Source organism: Bos taurus, chromosome 28 (assembly GCF_002263795.3).
Source record: "Bos taurus isolate L1 Dominette 01449 registration number 42190680 breed Hereford chromosome 28, ARS-UCD2.0, whole genome shotgun sequence".
Lineage (NCBI taxonomy): Eukaryota > Metazoa > Chordata > Mammalia > Artiodactyla > Bovidae > Bos > Bos taurus.
This window is the reverse complement of record NC_037355.1, coordinates 45,805,758-45,818,181: the sequence shown is the minus strand read 5'-3', so window position 1 is coordinate 45,818,181 and position 12,424 is coordinate 45,805,758. Positions and strand designations below refer to the sequence as shown.

The 12,424-nt window shown below is 43.9% G+C and overlaps 1 protein-coding gene across 7 annotated transcripts in view; it reads left to right on the top strand.

Moving 5' to 3' along the window:
- COG2 (component of oligomeric golgi complex 2) overlaps positions 1–12,424 on the top strand; it is a 62,472-nt gene that overhangs the window by 16,725 nt on the left and 33,323 nt on the right. For 3 of the 7 annotated variants that reach the window (XM_024986635.2, XM_024986634.2, XM_024986633.2), the window contains exons 1-2: positions 3,332–3,535; positions 4,564–4,647. The exons of 1 other annotated variant lie outside the window; for it this stretch is intronic. In XM_024986635.2, coding sequence (XP_024842403.1) covers positions 3,464–3,535; positions 4,564–4,647 — 156 coding nt within the window. In that variant the 5' untranslated portion in view covers positions 3,332–3,463. 7 annotated transcript variants of the gene reach the window in all.

The window sequence follows — 12,424 nt, the reverse complement described above, 5'->3', positions numbered from 1 at the left end:
AAAATGAAGTCCAACTCTTGAAGAGGGAATTCATAGGGCCTGGGCCCCATCTTAGGCCTGTTCATGCTGATCATGCTCAGCCACCTCTCCCGTGGACTCCAAACTCTGTGCTTAGTACCTATGGAAACAGCAATAGAAGGATAAGACCCCCTCCAGACAGGGGAACCTCGGAGATATCCAGGTTTCTCATCGTCTAAGAGAAAACATACACTAATCACCCCTGTCTCTGGACAGGCCATAAATTTTTCTGTATCTATCAGAGTGTAACCTCGGTCTTATTGATTATTGGCCAGTTGTTTAACTGTTTGAACACATAACACATGAATGATGGTATTTACCCTTCCTTTGTTTATGTAAGTCTCAAGGAATTTGGGCGGTGAGTTCGAACATGTACACATGGGTATAAAAGACTTTCACAAGTGCTGGTCGGAGTCCTTGGCTAAGAGAAGACTCTGCCTTGGGCCCGCCGGTTTAATAAACTGCACTCCACTATCTGCATTTTCCTTCTGAGTGAGTTTGTTTCCCAGAATGCATGGCTACAACACTCTTACAAAAAGTATAGATCAAAGAATTAGGGAAGAAAATTAAGATATACTGACTGCTTACTCCTTGGAAGAAAAGTTATGACCAAACTAGACAGCATATTGAAAAGCAGAGACATTACTTTGCCAACAAAGATCCGTCTAGTCAAAGCTATGGTTTTTCCAGTGGTCATGTATAGATGTGAGAGTTGGACTGTGAAGAAAGCTGAGCGCTGAAGAATTGATGCTTTTGAACTGTGGTGTTGGAGAAGACTTGAGAGTCCCTTGGACTACAAGGAGATCTAACTAGTCCATTCTGAAGGAGATCAGCCCTGGGATTTCTTTGGAGGGAATGATGCTAAGGCTGAAACTCCAGTACTTTGGCCACCTCACATGAAGAGTTGACTCCTTGGAAGAGACTCTGATGCTGGGAGGGATTGGGGGCAGGAGGAGAAGGGGACGACAGAGGATGAGATGGCTGGATGGCATCACTGAATCGATGGATGTGAGTCTGAGTGAACTTCGGGAGTTGGTGATGGACAGGGAGGCCTGGCGTGCTGCGATTCATGGGGTGGCAAAAAGTCAGACACGACTGAGCAAATGAACTGAACTGCAGTGATTTTGGAGCCCCCAAAAATAAAGTCTGACACTGTTTCCACTGTTTCCCCATCTATTTCTCATGAAGTGATGGGACCAGATGCCATGATCTTCATTTTCTGAATGTTGAGCTTTAAGCCAACTTTTTCACTCCCCTCTTTCACTTTCATCAAGAGGCTTTTGAGTTCCTCTTCACTTTCTGCCATAAGGGTGGTGTCATCTGCATGTCTGAGGTTATTGATATTTCTCCAGGCAGTCTTGATTCCAGCTTGTGCTTCTTCCAGCCCAGCATTTCTCATGATGTACTCTGCACATAAGTTAAATAAGCAGGGTGACAATATACAGCCTTGACGTACTCCTTTCCCAATTTGGAACCAGTCTGTTGTTCCATGTCCAGTTCTAACTGTTGCTTCCTGACCTGCATACAGATTTCTCAAGAGGCAGGTCAGGTGGTCTGGTATTCCCACCTCTTTCAAAATTGTCCACAGTTTATTGTGATCTACACAGTCAAAGGCTTTGGCATAGTCAATAAAGCAGAAATAGATGTTTTTCTGGAACTCCCTTGCTTTTTTGACGATCCAGCGGATAATGGCAATTTGATCTCTGGTTCCTCTGCATTTTCTAAAACCAGCTTGAACATCTGAAAGTTCACGGTTCATGTACTGTTGAAGCCTGGCTTGGAGAATTTTGAGTATTACTTTACTAGCGTGTGAGCTGAGTGCAATTGTGCGATAGTTTGAGCATTCTTTGCCATTGCCTTTCTTAGGAATTGAAATGAAAACTGACCTTTTCCAGTCCTGTGGCCACTGCTGAGTTTTCCAAATTTGCTGACATGTTGAGTGTAGCACTTTCACAGAATCATCTTTCAGGATTTGAAATAGCTCAACTGGAATTCCATCACCTCCACTAGCTTTGTTCATAGTGATGCTTCCTAAGGCCCACTTGACTTCACATTCCAGGATGTCTGGCTCTAGGTCAGTGATCACACCATCGTGATTATCTGGGTCGTGAAGGTCTTTTTTGTATAGTTTGTGTATTCTGGCCACTTTTCTTAATATCTTCTGCATCTGTTAGGTCCATACCATTTCTGTACTTTGTTGTGCTCATTGTTGCATGAAATATTCCCTTGGTATCTCTAATTTTCTTGAAGAGATCTCTAGTCTTTCCCATTGTATTGTTTTTCTCTATTTCTTTGCATTGATCACTAAGGAAGGCTTTCCTTTCTTTGAAATGATCACTGAGGAAGGAGATATGGAATAATTTCTGCCATATCAATAAACAAAGGATATCACAGTCATCAGCACTTACAGCCACCATGGAAGGTGAGCTAGTGAGCCCTGAGGGTATTCAGGACGGAAATAGTGCCTGCCATCTAGTAGCCATCAAACTGCAGCCATTCCCTATGGTGAGTCCTGAGGAAGCTCAGGATGTGAAAACAGACTACTGGCCCCAGATAGTTGAGAGGCATATCAAAGGAATAATCTCAGTAAGCCTAGTCTCTTGCATCTTCCTTTACATAGAAAAGCACTAAATTTCTCAACTTGGGATATCTGGTTTTCTTTAAGTTACAAAACATTTTTGACGTTCAGACTACCTACACTTTGTTGCAAAACTTCTATATAACCTGTCCCCCACCTCCCTGCCTCCTCAGAGCAGTTCTCTCAGGGTCACTTGAGCTTCTATCTCCCGGACTTGAAGTCCTAAAAATTCTCACCAAATAAAACATAACTCTCAACTTTTAGGCTGTGAATGGTTTTAAGTAGACACTGGCTTAGATTAAAAATAAATATGTATGCACATGTATTTTGTGTGCTATGTTCTGACTAGGTAGGTGATGAGGTGCTCTTTAAGAAGAGTGAAGACCCAAGGTTACTCCGACCTCCCACCTGGATCTGAGCCAGACCCTAGAGCAAGATCAGGGAGAAGATCTTGGAAGAATGCTGCAGGCAGATTTTTCCCAGTGGAAACGGTGGCTGGAGAGGGAGCCCCAGACTCCTCCAGCCAGTGGTCTTCAGCCTCAGACCTACCTCAATGGGAGCCAGACTGCCCAACCCAGCTTGCCTGAGCTGCAGTGCCGCCCTCCGCCGAATGGAGGCAGCATGACCTGCAGCGCGATGGCAGCGCCGATCCCCACGCCCCTCTTGGCGGCGGCGGTCGGAGGCCGGCCCGCGGAGCCCTCGCCGATTGGCCCCGGCGGCCGCTGCCATGTTGGCGGAAGTGGCGCTCTCTGTGCCGCGGAAAGTGGCTGTGGCTGTGGCTGTGGCTGCGGCTGCACGGTCGGTCCGCACAGGGTCTTCCTTCTTCCCCTCGCCCGGGGTTGGCGCTGAGAGGCGGCGTCCGGCGGGATGGAGAAAAGTAGGATGAACCTGCCCAAGGGGCCAGACACGCTGTGCTTCGACAAGGACGAGTTCATGAAGGTGCGCGCCGGGGCTGCGCTCCCCGAGCTGAGGCGGGTGGCCCGCCTTCCTTTCCCTCCGGGGCCTCCTCGGGCTGCTCTTGCTGGGTCCTGGGCCGCGCACGCCCCGGATCAGCCCCCGGCGGGACCTCGCTGCCTTCGCAGTGAGTCTTTTGGCCTCAAGTGTGGCCGGGGCAGCCTTCTGTGAGAAGGCACTTCTGTGAAATTGTGCATAGTGACGAAAAGGCCTGAAGTTGTGAGCAAGTGGTTTTGAGCTAGGTGTAAAAGCTCCTGTTATTATCCGAGCCCGTTACCATGCAGTGCAGTCGGAGTTGCCAGATCCTGGGCAGACAGAAGTTTGTCGACCGCCGCCTTGCACCTAGAAACCCAGTACGAATGTATTGACCAAATTTCTGGACCCACGTCCCTACCCAGGGATTAGGTGGGTGGAAAAGGCAATCGAAAGTTTTTCCTTAACGTTCGCCTAAAGTTTCTGAATGGGATATCTAGAAGATTAGAATCTTATTACTGATTTTGTTGCAGTACAACAAAGCAAACCATTTTGCTTTTCTAAAGTTACTCTACTTTTTATAAGGTGAACTTGAAGTTGGTCTGCAGGTAAATGTAGGACATGAGGTTACATAAACAGAATTGAAATATTATGGATATTAAAGGTTTTATCAGGCGCAGCCTTGAAAATGTCCAAGATTTGAATCAGAGCTGGGAGAAACTTTGCGTATTTTTTTGGTGTAATGCTCTGGGACTGTACATACACCATCAAGAAATACAATTATGCTTTATTTCTAAGGATTCGGGTTTTTTATATCACTTAGCGGCTGCTTTCAGTGTTAAAAAGTTAAACGTTTTTGCTCAGTAGACACTTAAACTTTTGAGCAACTGAATTTAAGTCTTACTTTTTTTGTTTTTTTGATGACTTCAAGTCATAGTATGTTTTTTTCTTTTTAGCTTCATTAGTTTATCTTTTTCATACTTGCATTCAGTTCATAGTCTCTGGTTTTAAAAAGTATTTACATCTGTTCTTTTTTATAGCTGAGTAGTATATACCACCGGAGAAGGCAATGGCACCCCACTCCAGTACTCTTGCCTGGAAAATCCCACGGACGGAGGAGCCTGGTGGGCTACAGTCCATGGGGTCGCTAGAGTCGGACACGACTGAGTGACTTCCCTTTCACTTTTCACTTTCATGTATTGGAGAAGGAAATGGCAACCCACTCCAGTGTTCTTGCCTGGAGAATCCCAGGTACGGGGGAGCCTGGTGGGCTGCCGTCTGTGGGGTCGCACAGAGTTGGACACGACTGAAGTGACTTAGCAGCAGCAGAATGTACCACATGGACATGAGCTTGGGCAAACTTGGGGAGATGGTGAGGGCCAGGGAAGCCGGGTGTGCTGCAGTCCATGGGGTCGCAAAGAGTCAGACGTGACTTGGGGACTGAACACCACCGCATCTTCTTTATCCATTCCTGTGAGCTTTTAGATTGTTTCCATGTCTTGGCCATCGCAAATAGTGCAGCAGTGAGTCTTAGGGTGCGTGTATCTTTTCAAATGATGATTGTCTTCAGATATACGCCCAGGAGTGGGATTGCTGAATGATATTGTAGTTCTATATTTAGTTTTCAAAGGAGCTTCCATATTGTTCATAAAAAAGAGCAAAATAATGCCATTTGCAGCTACATGGATGGACCTAGAGATTATCATACTAAGTGAAGTAAGACAGAGAAAGAAATATATCATTTACATTTGGACTGTAATAAAAATGATACATGCATGCATGTATGCTCAGTCTTAAGCAACTCTTTGAAACTTCATGGACTGTAGCCTGCCAGTCTCCTCTGTCCATGGGATTTTCCAGGAAAGAATCCATTTCTTTTTCCAGGGGATATTCTTAACCCAGGGGTGAAACTCACGTCTTCCATGTTTCTTTGCATTGGCAGGTAGATTATTTACCACAGAGCCACCTGGGAAGCCTGAAAAGTGATAACAAATGAACTTATTTACAAAACAGACTCACAGATCTCAAAATTAAATTTATGGTTCAGTTCAGTTCAGTTGCTTAGTCGTGTCTGACTCTTTGCGACCCCATGGAGTGCAGCATGCCAGGCCTCCCTGTCCCATCACCAACTCCCAGAGTTTACTCAAACTCATGTCCATTGAGTTGGTGATGCCATCCAACCATCTCATCCTTTGTCGTCCCCTTCTCCTCTCGCCTTCAATCTTTCCCAGCGTCAGGGTCTTTTCCAATGAGTTAGTTCTTTGCATCAGTTGGCCAAAGTATTGGAGTTTCAGTTTCAGCATCAGTCCTTCCGGAGAATATTCAGGACTAGTCTCCTTTAGGATGTACTGGTTGGGTCTCCTTGCAGTCCAAGGGACTCTCAAGAGTCTTCTCCAACCCCACAGTTCAAAAGCATCAATTCTTCAGTGCTCAGCTTTCTTTATGGTCCAACTCTCACATCCATACATGACTACTGAAAAACCCATAGCCTTGCCTAGACGGACCTTTATGGTTACCAAAGGGGAAACACGGGAAGAGGTGATTAATTAGGAGATTGGGATTAATATATACACACTACTATATATAAGATAGATTAGCATAGGTTTACTATATAGCACAGGGAACTCTACTCAGCACTCTGTAGTAACCTACATGGGAAAAGAATCCAAAAAAGAGTGGATACGTGTGTGCACACGAATGACCTACTTTGCAGCACACCTGGAACTAGCACAACACTGTATGTCAACTATAATAAAAAAAAAAAAATTAAGTGATGAAGTTTTTTAAAAAAAGCATTTCCATCTGGATCTTCTCCAGTGTGGCCATGTCATTTTTATTATGCAGGCCATCTAGACCCAGGAATAATGTGCTCTTGTTCTTGTACAGTGATGTTTCTGCTAAACCTCTGTTATGAAGGGCGTAATTTGAAAGGGAGTACAAAGTGAACTTGCTGATCCACAAACACTTTGTTCCATCTCCTGGCTGAGAACTGTCCTGGAGCAAGAGTAGAAGAAAAGAGCGTGATGAGGCGAGGTGTGCTGAGAGAAGCCGGGGCACAAGCAGAGATTATGGGCTTTGTTCTGGTCAAGAATCTCAGAATACAGAGAGCTTAACGTGACCAACTTTTGCCTTCAAGGCTTCCTTCAGGCTCTTGCTAGCCTCACCATGTTTCTTGCTCTGAACTGATAGAATGCCTTTGGGAAGAGAGGCTTCAGAAAGTAGAAACCTCAAAATAAGTTCTAAAGTAGAACTTGATGAAGGAGAGAGCACTGGGGAGGTGGCTGAAATGGCAGCAGTTCCATATTCTTCACGCCTCTGAATGTGCTTTGTAAGTTGTAGTGCTAATACATGTGACCACTTCACGTGTAAAAGAAAAATACACAGGACAGCTGCCCTGTGTTAGATGTTGATTTTCTAGGTGAGACTTGGAGATAAAGGTTACTTGCAGTTTATGTTTCCTTCAGAGAGACATTTTAAAAGTTTTGGTCACATGGCAGAAACGTTAGGTAGAGAGTTTGCCTTTGGGGTTATATTTCTTAAGTCTGTCTGATTCAATGCATATTGTAATTTGTGTCTGTGAGAAAGTTAGAGAATGTCCGATTTGCATTAGGAGAGTGGAGGTTGCTCAAAAAATCCAGTCATTGGAAACTTTGTTGCACACATGATGAGGGCCTGTTAGGACAATGGTAGCAGTCATTCATTTACTAAACATGCACTCATGGATCACCTTGAGAAGGAAATGGCAACCCCACTCCAGTATTGCATGGAGAATCCCATGGACTGAGAAGCCTGGTGGGCTACAGTCCATGGAGTTGCAGAGAGTTGGACATGACTGAGTGACTATCACTTCACTTCATTGATCACCTGCTTTGGGTCTAGACTGGATAGTACAAGGGTAGATAAGATTTAGGCTTTTGAGTATGGTCACAGAAAGACCACAGTGTGTGCTGAGAAACTGGACTTAGTCCAGAGAGGCTGGGAGGATGACCAGAATTGAGACGGGAGAAGTAGAAAGACAGCTGGGTGGGACGCCAGTTGGCCTGTGCGCTGCACTGAGGGGTTTGCGCTTGATGAGCTACAGTCAGGTGTAAAGCAGGAAATACGTAGTCGTGTCTGCTGCATTGAACCCGTGTTACAGGATGCTGTGCCACTGGTTACTTCGGGTTAATATAGGGTTCTATTTCAAGGGGAAATTATGTTGGATTTGAACTGATGAGCTAGTGTTTTGATTTGGGCCATTCTTGCACGTGTATTTCAGTTCCTAACTCAATGTCGTAGTGGTATCTCAGACTTTTAGGAAGTTATTTAATAAATGCTTAAGAAACAACCAACTACCTTTCTGAACACAGAGACAAAAGAGGCTACTTAAAATGCTTCAGTGGCCCTTGTAAGATCTAATGAGAAATACAGAGCACAGGACAGATTTGTGAAAGATGTAGGTGATCAAAAGCCAAGAGTGGCAGATGGTAGTGGAGGTGCCATCACTTGGGCACCTCTATCACTTGGTAATAGAGGTGGTGATGACATCATATCATTAGTTTTGTCAGCTTAAAAAATACAAAAATCCTTAGTGAGGGCTGATAGCCAACTAATACATGAAATAGGACGTAAGATACTAGCAGTACGGGAGAGAAGAGGCTGCTAACAACGGTGAGTTAGACCCAGTCACCTAGGTGTGCTGTTGGAATCTGTCCTTCTATCCCAGCATGTGACTTCTATTTTATAGGAAAAATGGTGCCATCAGGTGGGAACTTCTTCATCTTCACTGCTTACAACTCCATTCTTTCATGTGTGCCCGTCCCCTTTCTCCTCGCCTGTTTGGGAAGGGGTTTCCTTCCTGAGGTTGGTCCTTCCCACCCCACTCCTCCCCGAGCTTGCAGCCCAGACTCCCTGGGCTCTCCCCACCCTCTGATTCACCTCTCCTCTGACCTCAGCCCCAGTGGCTTTCACACACGCTCCTGCTTTGGTCTCTTCCTCTTGACCCTCCTGCCTCTAGTCATTTTCATATCACTCTCTTCCACATCACAGCCAAACTCTTGAGTTGTTTTTACTTTTGTATATGCTGATTGGCTATTTGTATATCTTTTTTGGAGAAATATCTATTCAGATCCTTTGCTAATTTTTTAATTGGTCTATTTGTCTTTTAACTGTTGAGTTGTAAGTTTTTATACCCCGGATATTAGACCCTTGTCAGATACATGATTTGCAAATATTTTCTCCCATTCACTGGGTTGTCTTTTCACCTTTTAAATAATGTGTTTTGACACACAAGTTTTAATTTTGATTGAGTTCAGTTTATCTTTTATCTTGATGCTTTTTCTATTAATGACTGCCTAATTCAAGGTCACACAGATTTTCACCTCTTTTCTTCTTAGAGTTTTATTGTTTTAGGTCTTCTATTTGTCTTTTAATCTATTTTGAGTTAAATTTTTGTGTATAGTGTGAGGTTGGTATCTAAATTCATTCTCTTCCATGTGGATATTTTCTAGATAATAATACCAATTGCTGGATGTTTAGTAAATCTACAGTATAAAGTGAGACTTTCTGGTAAATGAAATGTGGCAGTTACTACCTGCCACTGTGAGTCTGAAGTTGTTTTCTCTCATAGCAAAAGCTGCCTGATCCAATATTCATAGATGTTCTAAGTCATTTTCTCTTGTGTAGTGCAACATTTGTTTATCCAAGAACAAATATATAAATGTCAAATTGAGCACTGATATTGCCTAATAGCATTTGTTAGAGCTCAAGTTATATGATTTAGAATGCCATCATGAAGTTCAGATCTGAACTTCATCCATTTGAAGTTCATACTTTCAAAGTAACAAGCCGAGTGCTCTGCATAGAGTCATATGGCTGGTCAGCACCAAGGCCAAGATGTCCGGCTGAGTCCTGCCCCACATTCTTTCTGTGATTGTTGTGTTACTGTGAGTGTAAGGCGTTATCTGAGGTGGTCTCAAGAAGTAAAAGAAACAGATGGTTTTTCACTAGGTGGCTGTGAAATGATAGTTTGGTAAGAAATCTCTTATCTGACACTATTATAGCAGGTGTTTGGGTGATTAGTTAAGAAAGTCAGTTTTCATAAGTACTCTTATGGAATGGTGTATGTTGTCCTTAACATATGTGTACATTTGTTCTACATTGATGTGGCATGAAACTCTTTTCTCTGAAAATGTGTCTGCGAATTAGATTGTTTTGTTGTACTTTAAGTTGAATGAGAACCCTAAGGCATTTGCAGAGAATCTGGTATAGAATCCTTCAAGATGTATGTGATCCTCCTTCCCACAGTACTACCTGGTTCATGGTCATCTCGTATATTTAATATAATTCAGCAAAAATTGGCTTATCAGTTTCTCAGTATCAGGTCTTTGCAAAGCATCTGCCTTAGTTTTCATGAAAAACAGTTATCATTTTGTACTTATATTTTGTTGGTTTACACAATGTTTAATAAAATTATGTAATTTTGGTGACAAGTATAAGTGGCCTTAACAAGTTTGGGAATCATCATACCTGATACTTGATAACTAAACAGCTCAGTTAGTACCGAAGTCATAAGTAGACAGTAATTTGCTGTCTATATGCCTGTGTGCCTACCAGGGGCATCAGAATGTTATAAAGGGAAATAGGGCATAATGATTCTGTTCAGTTGAATACTCAACATCCATATAAAATGTCAATACCAATTAATATGTATTATGAAAAGACATTGAAGTTATATGTAAAAGGAGAAAAATAGCTTAGAAAAGTTTATTAAGATTCTGTGTGTGTGTGTGTGTCTGTGCGTGTGTGTGTGAACATGGAAAAAGGTCAAGGTTTTCATTCAAGGAGGACCCTACAACACTTACCTCCTCCCACGGACACACGCAATCAGTAGCTACACATGGCATAGTTTCCTCCTCTGAGCAACTCCTGCACACCTGGCAAACAGCCCACATCAAAGTGGAGAGGAGAGGCTGAGACATGGGCTCGCCATCCACCCCACTCCCAGCATGGTGACCCACAATCGGAAGGAAGCTCCCATCCCCAGCTGCTCCCTGAGAAGTGAAGGGTCAGAACCCTAAGCTTGGCACCCCTCCTTTAAAGACTTTTACCTGGGAGATGAGCCCCCAAACATCTTACCTTTGGGCACCTGAAAGACCCACCAGGCTCATCATCTGAGAAACAGCTTTTGAAGGGCAGCATGAACTTGGTCACCCTCCTGGGGCCTGGCACAGGGACAGCAGCTGAAAAGGGCCCAGACTTTCTGTGGAAGAGGCTTGTTTATCTTAAAGCATCAGCCTGAGGGGCCGGCCTCTAATTTAACAGTCTCTGGGGGCTTGGAGGCTGGCAGGAGCTGTCTTTGCTCTCTCTGCCTCATTCCAGCTGGACAGTATCTCCTAGAAAGGAACTTGTTTACTGGTCTGGTGCCCTGATGTCTGCAGTTGCTGCCCAGAAACAACTCTAGGTCACCTGGCTTTGGTGGCCAGTGAGGCTTACATTTGTAGGTCCCCAGTGTTCACTGCACTATGATTTGTAATAGTCAAGACATGGAAGCAGGCTTAGTATCCATCGATAGATGAATAGATAAAGAAACCATGATATACACACCCCCCCCACACACACACAGAGGAATATTATTCAGCCATGAAAAAGAAATAAATCTAGACTCCTCTGGTGGTACTGAAAAGGAAAAGTTAAAATTTTACATAACCTCCTGCTCATTCTGCCTCTGTAACTCAGCTTGCTCCTTGCAAAGTCTGGATCACATAGGTCATGTAGTCTCAGAAACTAGGGACTTAAAATACTAGGAACTGGAGCTTATCTCACCACCCTTGTCCTGCTCTTTGCAATTCCCCAGCCCCTGTAAACCTGCTTAATCATGCCTATCTGTGTAAAGGTCAGGCGTCCCCCTCCCCATCTTGACTGCTGTTCTCCTGCTCATGAAACTGCTTAGTTTAAACCAGCCTATTTGGTTTAAACGAGCTAGTGTTGCCCACTGTGGTCTGTCTATAAGAACTCTGGAACCCCTTTGTTTGGGGCTCAGAGCTTAGAGTGTCAACTGCTCGGGGCCCGCTGGTGTAATAAACGTGAGTTCTCCAACTCTGCGAGTGTGGTGCTTGGTTTCTCGATTACTGGTTTCTACAACAGTACGATGGCTAAGAATCTGCCTGCCAATGCGGGGGACACAGATTTGATCCCTGGTCCGGGAAGATTCAACATGCCACAGGGCAGATAAGCCTCTGAGCCACAGCTACTGCGCCTGTGCTCTAGCGTCCATTGCCCACAACAAGAGAAACCACCTCAATGAGAAGTCTGCAAACCGCAACGCAGAGTAGCCCCTGCTCGCCACAACTAGAAAGCCCGCACGCAACAATGAAGATGCAGCACAACCAAAAATAGTAAATACAAATATTTTTAAAAAAGAAAGAAATCTTGCCATTTGTAGCAACGTGGATGGACCTTGAGGGCATTAATGCTGCATGAGTTAGGGAGAGATGGCCATGGCCTCACGTTTATGTGAGATCTAAAACTAAAACAAAAGTTAACTCAAAGGTACTGAGAACACATGGCTGGTTGCCAGAGCAAGGGTTGGGGAATGGACGAAACGGGTGAGGGGTCAGATGGTACAGACTGCTGGTTAGTTAGTTACATAGGTCATGGGGATGCGGTGTGAAGCATGGTGACTATAGTCAATAATACTGTACAGTATATTTGAGAGTTTAAGAGAGTAAATCTTAAAATTTATCATAGCAAGAAAAGGAAATTTGTAACTGTGTGATGGATGTTACCTCATCAATCCTCACAGTGAAAATATTTGGGAAAAAAATTCCAGGAAGTTTCAAAACACAAAATTTGAATTTGCGGCAACAAATAGTTGGCAACTATTTACACAGTATTTTCAATTATCTATATAACATTTACATT